The sequence below is a fragment of the Sceloporus undulatus genome, chromosome 5 (assembly GCF_019175285.1).
Source record: "Sceloporus undulatus isolate JIND9_A2432 ecotype Alabama chromosome 5, SceUnd_v1.1, whole genome shotgun sequence".
NCBI classification, from domain to species: domain Eukaryota; kingdom Metazoa; phylum Chordata; class Lepidosauria; order Squamata; family Phrynosomatidae; genus Sceloporus; species Sceloporus undulatus.
Window position 1 is genome coordinate 81,960,749 of NC_056526.1, and position 15,672 is coordinate 81,976,420.

Sequence of the window (15,672 nt, forward strand, 5' to 3'; positions counted from 1 at the left end):
AACTTTTAAAACTCACACCCCACACTTTGAAAACATCACAGCCATGACCAAAGCAAACCACCACCCCACAGCAAAAGCATGGTCACACTGTCTCACCCCACAAGAAGAAGGTAAAAATCCATCCACCTACCTGTAGAGAAATTCCTGATGGCAGGTCTTGATCCGAAGTGTACAGTCCAAAGGCAGAAAGCCAGAAAAAGTCCAAACCTCCACTGGAACCACGAGTTAGAGTTCAGAAGAAACTCTTCCTCACCAGTCCACAAGGCCAGACAAAGGGGGCAGATCAATGGAAGCCGGCTTTTGTTTCTCAAGCCAGGCCACCCCCCCAATTTCGTTAGCCAATCCAGATGATCAGCTTGATTTCTCAAGCCAATCACTACTGCTAACGAAATTCAAAATTCGCGCCAAAGCTAACCCCTAACCCAGCCCCCTTAGCTTTCCGTTAGCCCTGGAAAGCCTATAGCTGCACTTTGCGGCATTTTAATTTCGCGCCGAAATGAATTTCGTAACCCGAAAAATATTTCGTAACCCGAAACAGTTTTTTCCAATCCAACTTTTTCGTATCCCGGAAATTTCGTAACCCGATCATTTCGTATCCCGAGGCACCAGTGTACTATTTACAGTCGCACGGGGGGCGCAAAATGTTTTCTTCTTCCTAGGGGGGACATGACAGAAAATAATTGAGAAGCACTGATAGCTTAATGTTACCTCAGTTGCCCCATCCTGGTGAACTGGGATTCCACTCTAAGTCAGAAATAGTAACATGTTAAAGGCAGTGTTTGTGCTCTTGTTGTTGTGAAAAGTTTACACCTTCTGGCTTTTTTAGTTTGCATAGCAAAAAGAAATGTTTGCTTATCATCTAGCTATAAGTAGGGTCACATCTGGTAAGTCTATAGACAGGATAGATGAAAATAAGAGGTAAAACATACACTTATGTTGCTTTTAACTCCTTACTCTAGAACTCTAGAAGAGAGTAATGTTTTTGTTGTTATTTTTTCTCTGTGACATTATTTTCATAGCTTGTTCTCCCTTGCCTGTTTGTTTTAGGTTTCCAGTACATAGGGAAATGATGTTGGCCATGCTGATGCATTCCTCTTCAAAGGAAGTGTTTCAGGCAGCTGCAAATGCATTGGCAACTCTACTGGAGCAAAATGGTAAGAGAACTGAGTAAGCCAAAAGATGGGGAAAACCTGCCCCTGCAGTAGGTTTGGCCTGGACCTAAACAAATTTTAAACTTTAGAAAGTTTAACTAAATAACAAATGGGGGCAATTTAGGGGCTGTGAAGACATCTACACTTTGAATAAAAATATTGTCAGTCTGATCCAAAGTAAGTTTATTTGGACTTATATGCCACTATATAGTTTTGTATTTTTATTATTCCATTCTTTTCTCTGTATGTGTATGTGTGTATACACATAAATTTTAGACTACACCTTTGGCAGGACCCACTGTTTTTGGTTTTTTAATTACAAAGTGCCATGTACATGGATGGTGCTATATAAATAAATGATAATAACAATAATAGTAGTAGAAGAAGAAGAAGAAGAAGAAGAAGTAGTAGCCCCTCAGTGAATTTAAACACCTGACTTAAAATAAGGCCTGTTGCTTTAAATGGGAACTAAGGGACTCTTCAGACCAGCCATAAAGGTTGTCCAGGGGGCGGAGTCAGGGCATCGCTCCGCATGACGCATGTCCCAACTCCACCCCCCAGGGCGCTGTGACACTTTATGGCTCTTTTGCACCCCAGAAAGGCCAGATCAGGGCCATGGCATGCAGTTGCCATGGCACCGATCTGGCTAGGAAAGGGGCGGCATCATGCCATCCCTTAGGGGCTGTCTGTATAGCCCTTAAATGCAGCTAACATAAGTTGCATTCCTATGGTGCCTCCCTGAGGCTGGCTCACTGAGACATCTTTCTAAAAAAAATTGTGGTTCAACACACTTTATCTGAATCTGTATTGTATTTGGGATTTTTTTTTTTAAAGTTACAAATTTAAAAGTTAGATCCTTGCATCCAGCGTACATTATTTGTTTATTTGTTTATTTTATTTTTTGCATTGTAGTAAATATTAGAACAATTCTTTTGGCAAAAGGAATACACATGAATGTCCTGGACATGATGAAGAGACATCCAAACTCCGCTGAAGTTGCAGAAAGTGCTTGCAAATTGCTGAATCGTGCTTTTGAAGGAAGGTAATCTACATTTGAGAGCAGTGTCAACTAGTGGTTTGAGTGCTGGATGAGACTCTAGGAGACCAGGGCTTAAATTTACACTCAGCCACTGAAACCTGCTAGGTCACCTTGGGCTAGTCACATTCTTTCAGAGGAAAGCAATGGCAAACCTGTGAATAAATCTCATCAAGAAAATCCTATGATACAGTCATTGTAAGTCAGAGTCAACATGAAGGGACATACAGATCTACATCTAATATTTCGATAACTGTTTTTGAAATCAGTATTATATTTTTGCATATAGACATGTATTCAAGGATTAGCAGAATTTGGAAAGTGATTTTTAAAAAGTGCTTAGTTATAATGCCATGCTGCTTAATGGTAGTTACCATTTTTGTTTCAACTTAAAAAGTAATTTCTTGTTTTCTAGCTTCAGATACTTTTTGATTATTAGGTATAAATGTATTGTTAGAAAAAGGATATTTTTACAAGTAACTAGTTACTTTTACTTTCTGAAGTTAAAAAATCCCAAAAGTCAAAGTCTGAACACAAAATGGGTGAAGTTCTACAACATGGGTGTACAGTTACAATTTAATTTAGTAATGCCTTAATTATTGAAAAGGCAAAATAATAATAAGCAACACTGAATATTCTATGGATATCATGGATTGCTAAAAAGACAAATAAATGGGTCCTAAAGCAAATCAAATTGGAATTCTCCTTAGAAGCCAGAATGACTAAAATAATGTTGTATTTTGGACTTAGCATGTAAAGGCCTGATGCCTAAAAAGGCAATAATGCTTGGTAATTCATAGGATTGACATAAGTTGAAGTTGACTTGACGACGATTAACAAAAGCAACAACTTTGGACATACCATGAGAAGACTTGACTCACTAGAATAATTGATGCTTGGTAAGGTAGATGGCAGTAGGAAAAGAGAAAAAACTCATTACAGATGGATATAGTTCAGTACAGTCAAGGAAGCTATGGCTCTCAGGTTTCAAGATGTGAACAGAGCTGACTTGGAAGTGTTCTAAATACCTCATAGGGTCACCATAAGCTGAAGTTGACTTGACAGCAGTTAACAACAACGATTAGTTCCCCTTCATTCCACTGCATTGGATCTTTTGTGTAGCACTATTGTCCAGAGTATTGCTCATTATTGTGAGCCTTAGCACAGGAATTGCTCTTCATGTGGGAACAACCCTGTATGAAATTATTAGGAAGTGGTCTTTAAATAGCAGCGTGAAAGAGTGAACTAATAATTGTGCTCTATATATGCGTGTTCTGTGCCTTCAAGTGATTTTTCACTTACAGAGACCTAAGATCAACCTATTGTGGAGTTTTCTTGGCAAGATTTGTTCAGTGGGGGTTTGCCTTTGCCTTCCTCTGAAGTTCAGAGAATATGACTTGCACAAGGTCACTCGGTGGGTTTCCATGTCTGAGCAAGGTACGAATCCTTATCTCCAGAGTTGTAGTCCAGCACTCAGACCTCTACAGTATGATGGCTATCTTCTATATTTTACTTAGTCTAAATATTCTGTGATAATGTGTGAGATTCAAGGGCCAAGGGCCAGGTGGACTAGTACTGCTGACAGAAGTTCAGTGGAACTGATAGGCAAGTAGTCCCTCTCTCCAGCTCGATATTGTGCACTTCAGGACAGGCTACTGGACGCCAGAGTTGTGTTTTTTGGTGTTGAGGAGGGCAAGAGAAGGAAGGAGACGAGACCTCTTTCTGTTAGCATGAGATTGGGTGTAGGTTAGTGTCCTACTTCAATAAATTCCCAGGGGATATGTGCCTTTTAGAAATTGAAGTGCATTCTCTCATCCTGCACAGCAATATGCCTCTAGTCACACCTGCAGTTTCAAAAGTACTTTGTTATTGTGTTAAAGAAACACAACCCTGTGTTTGCAATAATAATTGTATAGTTCCTTGGATCCTGGCCAGAAAAATACAGTACTTACAGATAGCTATTGTGGTATGCATTTAGACTTGAAAATTGGAATTTTCAATATTTTTTAAAAATGTAATTCAAATTACCTTTTAAGAAATATACATTATTTATAACAAAGCAAGATTTATGCCTATCTAATAAGCAAATGTGTGAGATACTTGTCTTCATTGTTTTTAAATGATTGATCTTTCAGTTTGCCCCCTCTGGATATAATGACAGTAGCTGCATCCAGAGTTGTGAAAGCTATGAGGAAGCACAAAACATTGGCATCTGTACAGCTAGAGGCACTTCGAGTTATTTTACATTTTATGACTCCAGGTAAGAAGACTCATGAAGAATATTAGCATATCCTGTAATCCAGAAAGAGATTATGACTAAAAGGCCTAGAGTCGTGCATTCTTTGAAATGTCTTAATAACATAGTTTGAAGAAGAGGGACAAGGTGAGCACAAGTTAATGAACCTACAGCCTAAGGGTTTTATTTTGTTTTGTTTTAGGGTTTTTCATGAAGGTTGCACATTAAAAAAACTTTTTTTTCACAAAATAGTTATAGATGCTAGAGCTGGCAGACACAAAGCTCTCCCTTGCCCTCATCAAGTTTCATCATAGAAGGAGGTTGGGTAAAAATGTATCTGCTTTTGGACATACACACTGCCAGTGTCTCTGTATTCCACAAAATAGGGGCTTGACAGGAGGACCACTCCGCACTGCCCGTCTTTGCCCTGAGTCGGTGCTGCAGCAGCCGCATGCTGGAGCACCAACGCACTGCCAAAAAGAAGCTGCCTGGAGTGGCTTCTTTTTTGCAGTGCCACAAACAGGAAAGGGTGCTGCCATGACGCCATTTCCTGCCAGTGGCATCTGGATACTGCGTGGTGCTTGCATCATCATGGCACCACAGCCGCGCACTAGGGTTCGGGAGCATGTGGTTGCTGTGTGCTCCTGAACCCTAATTTTGACCTAATGATGGTGCTTTCTGCCCATCTATACTGGGCCATAGTTGCTAACAAATCATCATTAGAATTCAGATTTTATTTTGTTCTACTATATTATCTTCTGAAGTGGTGTGAAACAGCCCACTTCAGTTGTGGACTGAGAATTTGTTCAAATGCAAAACACATCCCTAATGTATAGTTGTTGTTACATTAAGTCATAGCAAGAAAAATAAACAAGCTCAAACTAGTACAGATTGATCTGTGAATGCAAATTAATCAATAATATGTGTCATTTATTTTAGCTTAAAATACAAAGATTTGTACTAAAAATGAACACACCCCAGGAAACATCATAATTATTAAACCACACATTGAGTAGCCGTGCAACTGTCCTTTCAGATTATTGGTTGTAACACAGAGATAATCATGCATTATACAGTCAGATCTTATGTATATTTATTCAGAAATAAGTCCCATTTTGTTTATTGAGATTAAAAACACAGTGGGATATTTATATGTAAACATGGTTATAATCAGAGTGTTTGGGGCTTTTATTCAAAACGCATGAATTGTCATTATCTAAGGTACAAATATGCAGTTTGCCCAGCATGAAAACAAACAGAAATCACCAGAGGTAACTTATCCGCAGCAGCAATTTATTTAGCCTCCATTTTTAGTGCAGCATCCTGTCTCATTACTGAATCATGGAAGTGCTCTAAATACCTTATTTTGACAGCCTGATCTAAATGTACCTTGCATTCTTTATAACGTGTTATAGAATGGATTTTACTTTTTTTGGTATTTATTTAATAAAGTGATTACTAAAACTAGATCCTCGTGTTAGAATTGTCTTTGTGGGAATTCTTTTCCAGGGTGTAAGCTTATTTAATAATAGTCATCATCATTAACATTTGCTAGCTGAAGACCAGCTTTTATTTGAATGATAAAAATTTGTAACATATAGAATATGTGAAGCTGAAGAGGAATAATCTAGTTTTGTGTCCATTGACAATGAAATTCCACGAAAATTATGGTAGCTTCCATCAAAATAAGAGCATGGTGTGAGTATGGGGTTGTGGATGTGTGGGAGGGGGAGAGAGAGGGAGAGCATATTAGGAGGAAACTGTTTAGACAGAAGTTTAAACTTCTTCTACTTATGCATGGTGGACCTGATTTGGAGAGCTCTCTGCATCTAGTAAAGTAAAAATGTAAAGCTTTTCTGCAGGCACTGTCAAATTTTGTAGTACCATGTCACATGTTCAGGAAACGTGTCTGGGCTTTGTAAACAGACATTACTGCAACACATTTTAATTACAAGTTTCCTTTTATAAAGAGAATGTTTACTTTTCTCCCTATGCTACAGGAGCTCTGAAAAATGCACGGAATAGGTCTTTGGGAGATACTGATTTGGCACTGACATTAAAAGTGATTAAAAACCAGTGTTTGTTGGAAGGGACACACTCATTAGTTCTTGAGGCTCTCAACATGGTATGGCTCATTTTTTTCTTCTCATTACACATTTTCCCTTTGCAAAATGAATTCCTGAGAAGTCCTGTGACAGAGTTGGGAGTGACTATTCTTACTTACGTTTTATATATTTTTATGTGGTATTTTCAGATATAACGCAAGATAGCTTGTTTACTTAATGCTGGATCACACCATCATTTCTCCTAATATTCAAGCAATCCATATCAGTACTCAACTGATAAGGAGCAACACCTGTGTGAACTGGGCTGTATGTGAATGCAGTCAGAGCAAATAGCTCTGTATTCAGAACAAACATTGGTGTGGTCCCAGAAGTTGTTCTACATCTGGCCTGATTCACATGAGCGTGTCTCCATTTTTATAAGGTGTATGGCGGGCAGATAGTACTAATAATGTTAGTACATGCACTTCTCTCCTCTGAAAGGCAGTAGCTTCAACAACAGCTCCAGCATATGTTAAGAAAATGTCCATCTTTTAAAGTGTTTATACTGTAATTAGTTTGGGGTCTGTGTGTATTGAAATATAGACTTATTCAACTATGTAGTAAACAATAAAGCTCATTGAAATCACCTATCACTTGAAGCTCATAATGCTTATCAATCACTTCAAGGTCTACTTGGTGTGATTCCAAACTTTGCTTCAGTTTGCTTGTTTTAATACATTTCTGACCTGTCAGGACTATAGTCCAGGGGCATTTCCAGCCCGGGTGTTCAGTGCAGGGGCAGGGCTTATGGAGGAGGGGCCAAAAGGGCAGCCTCCACCCAGTCTTTCCGTGTCCATGGAGGACTCTCAGGACATCCTCTCCCCCCCCCCCCCCCCCCCCTCCCCCCCCCTAATTCCCCAAGGATTCGGGGGCATCCCCCTTCCCCCCCCCATGCCCTTGAGTCCTCCAAGGACTCGCAGGGTAACCTCCCTCCATCCCATGCCCCTGAGCCCTCCAAGGACTCACAGGACATCCTTCTTTCCTTCCCCCATGCCCTTCGAGGACTCAGAGGGGAGCCTTTTTCTCCCTCTCTCCATGCCTTCTAAATCCACACTTGACTCAGAAGACAGTTGGTGGGGTGGCGGTGGCAGCACGACCTTTCTCCCTGGAAAGGGAGTCCTGAACAGAGCAGCCTGGAAGCGTGCACGTGCGCCCCTCCTGCTCCAAAGGGGAAGGGAGCCCAACTGGTGTCATCAGTGCACTCCGAATCCCTCGCACCTCAGGGATGTAGCCAAGGGGGTCCGTGGGGTCTGGACTCCCCTTCCGTTAGCTACAATGAATGGTGTGTGCTGCCACGCCTCGCACCCAAGCCCCATTATAATGGTGGCACTTAGTCTGGACCCCCCCCCTTCCCAAAATCCTGGCTATATCCCTGCGCACCCCCACAGTGATGCTACTGCTATAGTCTCCTAAAAGCAGATAAATTGTGAGACATTCACTTTCCTATCAGTTTAACATTTATAGCACCATAAGATTCACAGAAGCAATTCAACAATGAATCAGTAAGAAAGAGCACATATATAAGAAGAAGTAGAATAGTTTGAAAGAAAAACTTTGAAGAAATTTCAATTTGTTTGGGGGGGGGACAACAATTGATAAGGCCAGCCTTAGATACGACAGAAGAGAAAATGCTACTGATAAGAATTTGTTACTAATCCCTCTCAAACTTTCCTGTCATAATCAGAGTTTAGTACATATGGCTTCTATGATGTTCTTAACACCAGTTCATATGGGCATAGACATCAGTTCAAATATTCCAGAACCCAATTTTAAGGCTTTAATGTTCAAAACAATATTTTGTATTGTGTCTGGAAAGACACTGGCAACTGTTGCAGCTGATAAGGAATTCATGAAGTGCCAGTCCCAACAAAAACTCAAGTGGGTCTGTTCACCAGCTGCACTTTCCTTGTTGTTAGATGTAGTGTTCGATGTTGCCCAGTAGTTCAGTCTGGAGAAAATAAGTGTATGCATAACTGATGGCAGACTTGGTTTCTCTAGATAAGGCAGCAATTGACATACCAGCCAATTCAAAGGAATTTCTGATTATCTGTGTTTCAATTGAGTGCATAAAATTCAGAATTCCTTATTAATCTAGAAGCATCCTCAAGCATCTTTTAGAGGGAATACAAGTCTATTCACTGTCAGTGGAGTCCCTTGATGTAGATTGATTGATTGTCTCATGGAGTATTTCTGCCTTGTCTGTATTATTTTTCAATGTTCTCCTTATTCATTCTCAAACCACTTCTGAGCATCTATCTGTTCAGGAGTTTCCACAGCTTCCCTGGATTAGCATATCCAAAAGCAGAGCTGTGTGTCATCTCCACTGCTGTACAGACCTCTAGATGACTTCTGTCCAGTAGTTTCCTGTAAGTGTTAAATAGCACAGGAAAGTATTCAGTATCCAGTGGGTCAAAAGGTATGAGCCCAAGCTAAAATTGGGTGATGCATATCATCAGCATACCCTAAGCTCTTCTAGAAGTTATCTAAGATCAGTAACTCAGCAAGTCCATAAGTTAAGGCAGTATTCCAGTTCCCAAACAGATTCTGGTTCTAGTTCCCAAAACTACATTTTTATCAGTACTTGCCAACCTGCATTTGAATTCAAGGCCTTTAAGCACAGCAGTTCAGAGTTTATAAGTTGTAGCCCATATTTTGAAGAATTCACCCTGAAGAGTAGTTGTTTGTTGCTGTGTTCCTTCAAGTCATTTCCAACTTATGGCAACTGTAAGGCAAATCTATCATGGGGTTTTCTTAGCAAGATTTGTTTAGAGGAGTTTTGCCATTGCTTTTCCCTCAGGTTGCGAACATGTGCCTTGCCCAAGGTCACCCAGTGGGTTTCATGGCCAAGTGGGGAATCAAACCCTGGTCTCCAGAGTCATAGTCCAAAACTCAAATTGTTATCCAAATTGTGGGGTTGGGGAAGACACCAACAAATTAATATGTCTTGGGGGAATTTAATATTAGCTCATATGAGAAAGATAATATGGCTGGGGTAACAGCAGCTTGGGATAGCAACCCAAATGTATACCAGGACCGAATCACACAAAACTCTAGAGGCAAATCCAAATAGGTTTTGTTTTTTTATGAAGGGAAATAATCAACACACACAGGCATGCATACACTCATGCACACACACAAGAGCTAGAGAAGCAAAGGTGGGAGAAATGGAATAGATTTAAGGCCTTGCTAATGGTTACTGACATGAATCTTTATTCCAATCACTTGGAGTTCAGAACAGAAAACTCAATAGCTGCTGCGACAAATGGGTTAGCTGGCGAATTGAGGAACCTAGTCTAGCCAAATTGACAGTGTGCCTGCCTGCTTGCAAACTAGACCAAGACCAGAGAATGGCTGTTTTACTAGCTGTATATATACCCAGAATTTGGGGGCAGAAACCAAGTCTTGAAAGGATTAGAAGCTCTGCTAAATGGTTTCCCAGGGGAAACCAAAGAATAGTTTGGACTAGAAGCATAATTATTGTGAATGCGCCAGACAAAGGGATTTGCAAGTGCTTCCTGTCCTAGGTAATCGCAAACAATCACCTCCTTTGGCCATGATCTTCTCACTGCACTCTAGACAAAAGGGATTGTACTTGGACCTCAGCGAATCCCATCATGTTGGGTGCCTTCCAGACACTAGCTTTCCTTAACCGTTTTTTCCACACCTGAGCAGGTCAGGTGTCCACAGTGGGGTCATGCCTAAGTTACCCCAGCTTGTCTTTTAATATTAATTTGATATAAAAATATAAGGGGCAATTGGACACCTGGTCCTGGGGTAACAAAACCATTAAGCCATGTTTTGAAATGTAACAATTGAATTGGGGCTTTCTTTTGAGTTTTGTTCATGTTTTGTACCTTTGCAAAAATAAACAGAAAAAAAGTAACACTTTATTTCTGTTATTTAATGTGCCCATGTTTGTTTTCTCTTTATTTGTAGTTCATTGGAAATCCTGGAATTCAGAAATGTGGATTTCAGATACTTTCATCTGTAGTGGAATGTTCAGGGGCCTTAGAAATATTGTCACAGGAAGGGATGACGGACACTGTACTTCATACTGTACAGATGTATCCTGATGATCAAGGTACACAGTATTTTATTTAGATAAGACTCTTGAAACTGTAAAGTTTAAAAGGAGCTTACATGTCATCAAACTGAAAGCATCTTGCCTAAGTGCAGGGTAGCTGAGAACTAAAGCATTTCTGATACAATACACACACAGTACTTGTTCCTCATTATTTGAAGAACCTTGAAAGGAACTGAAAGCCTCCAACAATTGGAACAGAGGTTTCCAAAACACAGTTCTAGAGGCATGTCTTGTATGCTGAAGATACATTCCATTTAGGTAGAATAAAAGGTTCACACAAAGGACTCAACCAATATTTACCACTACATGTCCAAGATAGAATTAGCTGGAAGAAATCCTTGGGTTCATATTTCCCTACCCATCCTGAACATGTCTGAAGAAAAGATTTTGTTAGCCTTTTCTGTTGTAGAAATTGTGATATCAAATAAATGTTAGTTAAATAAACCAGTGTTGAAACCATGGTTTAAAGTTGGCTTGTTTAGACTCTAACCATGATGTCTGGCCCAGTTGAGGGTTCTTGTAAAATATCAGTTAACAAAAATCCTTCTTCTCTCAGTTATAGAAAAGCAACAGACAGTGAGGAGGATATAATGCACAACCAGAGACTTTGCTTGAACTTGTGTGCATAGGAGTTAAATGTGAAACAATGCAGAGTATAAAATAGCAGAATTTTGTGTATATACTTTTGTAATGAAAGAAAGTAGGAAAGTCATTGATATAATTTGTTATTAATGTGAATGTTTTCTTACAACTTTGTAAAAAGAGGTTATTTTAAATTCATACTGTAGTTAATTGAATGGCATGGTGTCCTGTTTTTCCAGAAGCTGCACTAAAACTAGAGAAATGGAGGCTGTTACCCTCTGTATTGGTGTTTCTTTTCAAATATAAAATTACTAAGGAATGATATTTTATAATGTTTGTCTTAAAATGCTATTGTTAAGTTTGTGGGTATTCTCTTTGTGAGCCACCCTGAGTCCCATTCCAGAAGAAAGGTGGCATATAAATGAAATACATTTTTTAAAAAATGATAAAACAACACACAAAACTTATTGCAGGAGTGGTGTTAGGAGAAAGTAGGAAAGCCTGTATTATGTTTAAAAACACCTCTCCATTAATATTCCTGACTTCTTCCTTCCTCCTCCCCCTCCCCCCTTTTCTTTCTAGATATACAGTGTTTAGGTTTAAGTCTTCTGAGATCCTTGATTACAAGAAAGACCTTGTGTATTGCAACTATACATGTACTGGCTATAGTCTTGGTTTCTACTTTACGACGCTTTAAGGATGTTGTTGAAATACAGGAGCAAGTATGTGATGTGTCTGGTATAAAATGTACCAGTTTTCTGTTGTGGGGTGATGATGGCTTCTTTGGGGATTCCAGTCATCTCCTGTTAGTCACAGGCTCCATTTTTATGTTTGTTTTAAAAGTCCATTAACTTTTTTTAAAATGATAAATGCATTTGTCCATATTAATATGATACTGAGAAAATAATCTTGCTTGTATCAGTTCTACTTGATACTTCAGCCCTGTTGTTTAAGCATTGCTCATGACACTTTCTTTAACATGGGAGAAGGAGAACTTCACTTTCCTCACATCAAAAAGAAGTTCCTGTCTGGCTGGAAGCTTTCTACATGAGTAAGATGCTTGGGAAATCTATGATCTTGCTTGTGCAACAAGCCTCCATATAAACAGACATCTTTTCTTTTCAGTTGCCTCCCTTTCCACATAGAGGAGGTAGGGTTGGGAGCTCCACTGACCTTGCATTCAGGAAAGTATGATGAGTAATTTGAACAGGGCTCTGATTGTATATAACTGAAACAGCTTCCAGTATTACCTACCACATGAAAAGTAAATGATAGCATCTTGACACATCACTTTAAATTACTTTGTGTTATTTTTTCACAAAGAGATGTGCTGCTTCTAACCTTCAACACTTTAATACAGACAAACGTGTTATGGCAACTCCTGCACTAAAATATGATGCGTGTTAAGAGCATGAAAGTTTGAATGTTCATAACCTCTCAGTGTGACAACAATGTAGAAATTTAGAAGCAATTTTATGAAACTCTTACGAAGTTTTATTTGGCAGTAAATTCCACAGATTTTATTAAGACTTCCTTCCATGTTGAAGTAAACATGTTTAGGATTTCAGCCTTAATTGCAATGTCAATGGACATCATTTTGAGGTCCAGAATATCATTGATAAGGCATGAAATGATAATTTGCATATCTAAAAAGGGCACTAGAATATTATGAGTAGAAACGTATTATTCCCATACATCATTTAAACTGCAGTATTTCTCAGTGAAGTTAGTTCTGACATCCAACTACAGTAATCCAACATAGAGAATTTAAGATCTATGCAGTTGTGTACCAGGGTTTGGTAACTGGTGGAAAAATGGGCCACCAACTAAACTAACTACCACTGAAAACCAATTATATCTGAAGTGACATGTGGTAATATGAAAGTTTTGTATTTTTTATTCACTGGTGATAATTCTTTATTCACTGAAGGAATGCCATCACTCCATGCTGTAGTTATTGATATGCATTTTTAAAACCAGGCCTTACATTTAAGCAAATTAGTAATCATTTCTTCTCAATATGTAGTTCCATAGCATTCCTTGTGATTTGGTCATGTGCTCCATTCTGCTGTGGTCTGCTGGGGCTTTAAAGGAAGTATTGTGATGGAATGGTAGACCATGGCATATAACCAGGTTCTTATGAATGGGTTTCCTTTTATTTTTTAGCTTTTTGGACAAATTACGACCTATTTTCAAATGATGCAGTGAAAGTATTTTGCCAGACCATGCCTAGTGGTAGGATGGTTGTGGCATGGCTTTATGGTTGAAAATTCCTGATGTATGTATATGCCATCCCTTTAAGTGTAACATGAAGTACTATTTAGTTTGGAGGTAGAGGAAGTTAGTACTTGAAAAAGCTAACTGGAACATTATTATTCTACTTAGAAAAGGTTTAGCAGATACACAGGTTTTCATCTGCATATGATTGTGTCAAAACTTCCACACTTAGAAGTTCACTTCAGATGTAAATATACAGCGCTAAATAAATAAATAAATAAATAAAGTACCTGAGTGCTATGTACAGTTGGCCCTTCTTATACACGGATTTTTTAAACATGGATTCAGGCATCCATGGTTTGAAAATGTTCCAAAAAAGTATAAATTTCAAATATCAAACCTTGATTTTCCATTTTTTATAAGGGACACCATTTTGCTATGTCATTATATTTAATGGGACTTGAGCATACACAGATTTTGTTATACAGGGGGGATCTTGGAACCAAACCCCAGCGTATAACAAGGGTCTACTGTATTGTGGGAATTTTCAGGTGGGAGGTAAAAGTGTCTTTGGCATTCAGTGAAGAGTGTGGCAAACCTTGCACTGCACAGTAAGGCTTACTGGTTCCAAAGAAACCTCTTGGAGGCAAAACAGAATAATATTGTTGAAGCTGTAATGCTATACAGGCTGAACTGGGAATAAGTCCCACTGAACTTAGTGAGGTCTACCCACTAGGCATGTTATCATTCTGGTATCATTTTATCTTTAGGGATTTCGCACAATTACAACAATACTTGATCTATCGCCTTGTTTTGCAAAGCTGCTATTACAGGAGTCATTTGACACAGCTATTTTCTATCAGATGTCCATGTGTTTTACTGAACAAAGAGACCAGCAGGTATCTCTTTTTTTTCTATGTTCTCTAGCCATCTCTAAGTCCCTTCCTCAGCATATTTAAGCTGACATGTTCTGAAAGGTGTTTGCCTAATTTTAATTGCTTGTCCATTCATTTTAGTTTCAGAGTCTTTGTTGTAAATGCTTTGCTAAAATAGCTGACAATGATGATTTAAAAAACCTGATGTTGGAGAAAGCCTGTGCTGAATATAATAGCATTATGGTTGAATGTCTTCTTTTGCTGGGAGCAGATGTGAATAAGAAGACAAAGGCAAACTCTTTAATTTATCAAGTACGTATGTTTAATTGAAGTTTATTGCATTGATTTGATGTTTTCCTGGCTTTTCATATTAATTGATACTTCTCATATTAAATGATACTGAATAATTGCTCAACTTCACTAAAATGAATGTAATAAATAAACAAATAAATGTTTCTGGAAATAACCTTGTGCTAGCCTCTTCCTTAAAGTTTTCCTATTGAAGCCAAAAGTACAGAATTTTGTTTTTTGCAAGTTTAAAAATATGCACACATCAGTAAAATAAGGACTAATTATCAACATATGTAGAAATGAATGAAAAAAGGTCTGTATTATCTGTAAGCATATACAGCTTGCCCTCCATATCTGTGGATTCTTTATCTACAGATTCAGTCAACCGCAGCTTGAAAATATAAAAATATATATATAAATTCCCAAAAAGCAAATTTTGATTTTGCCATTTTATATAAGCAATACCATTTTACTATGCCAGTGTATTTAATGGGGCTTGAGCATGCACGGATTTTGGTATCAGCAGGGGATCCTGGAAAGAAATCCCAGCAGATACCAAGGGCCCACTATATGCATTTTAATGGGAGATGTTCCCATCAAGATTGTTCAAATTGTGCCATTACTTAATCCAGTCTTTTCTCCTGTAATAGGTTTGTGAGAAAGGAAGCAATCCTAAATTGGTAGAACTGCTGCTAAATAGTGGCGCTCGAGAACAGGATGTCCGGAGTGCTTTAACAGTAAGCATCAAGAAAGGAGACAGTCAAATCATTAGCTTGCTCTTGAAAAAACTTAGTCTGGATACAGCTAACAGCAGCATATGTCTTGGAGGATTTTGCATTGGCAGAATTGAACCTTCTTGGCTGAGCCCCTTATTTCCAGATAAACGGGCTTCCTTCAGGAAACCAACAAGTAAGTGGCTGTAGAGTAGTGTGGATATTAAAGTATGTAAGGTAGCCAAACTACATGCAGCTCTTGGCTGGTTCAAAGCTAGCTGCTCAGAATTGGAGATTGGGATTCTTTTATGTGCTATTGATATACAGTTGCCCCTCAGTTTTCTCCAGGGATCCACTCCAGACCTCCCTGCAAAACCAGAAA

The 15,672-nt window shown here is 38.8% G+C and overlaps 1 protein-coding gene across 1 annotated transcript in view; it reads left to right on the forward strand.

The window, feature by feature from the left end:
- Window positions 1-15,672, forward strand: part of LRRK2 (leucine rich repeat kinase 2) — a 97,955-nt gene that overhangs the window by 30,320 nt on the left and 51,963 nt on the right. The window contains 9 exon segments of the mRNA XM_042469621.1: window positions 1,048-1,154; window positions 2,064-2,193; window positions 4,323-4,447; window positions 6,424-6,548; window positions 10,465-10,609; window positions 11,777-11,916; window positions 14,182-14,310; window positions 14,428-14,598; window positions 15,228-15,486. Coding sequence (XP_042325555.1) covers window positions 1,048-1,154; window positions 2,064-2,193; window positions 4,323-4,447; window positions 6,424-6,548; window positions 10,465-10,609; window positions 11,777-11,916; window positions 14,182-14,310; window positions 14,428-14,598; window positions 15,228-15,486 — 1,331 coding nt within the window.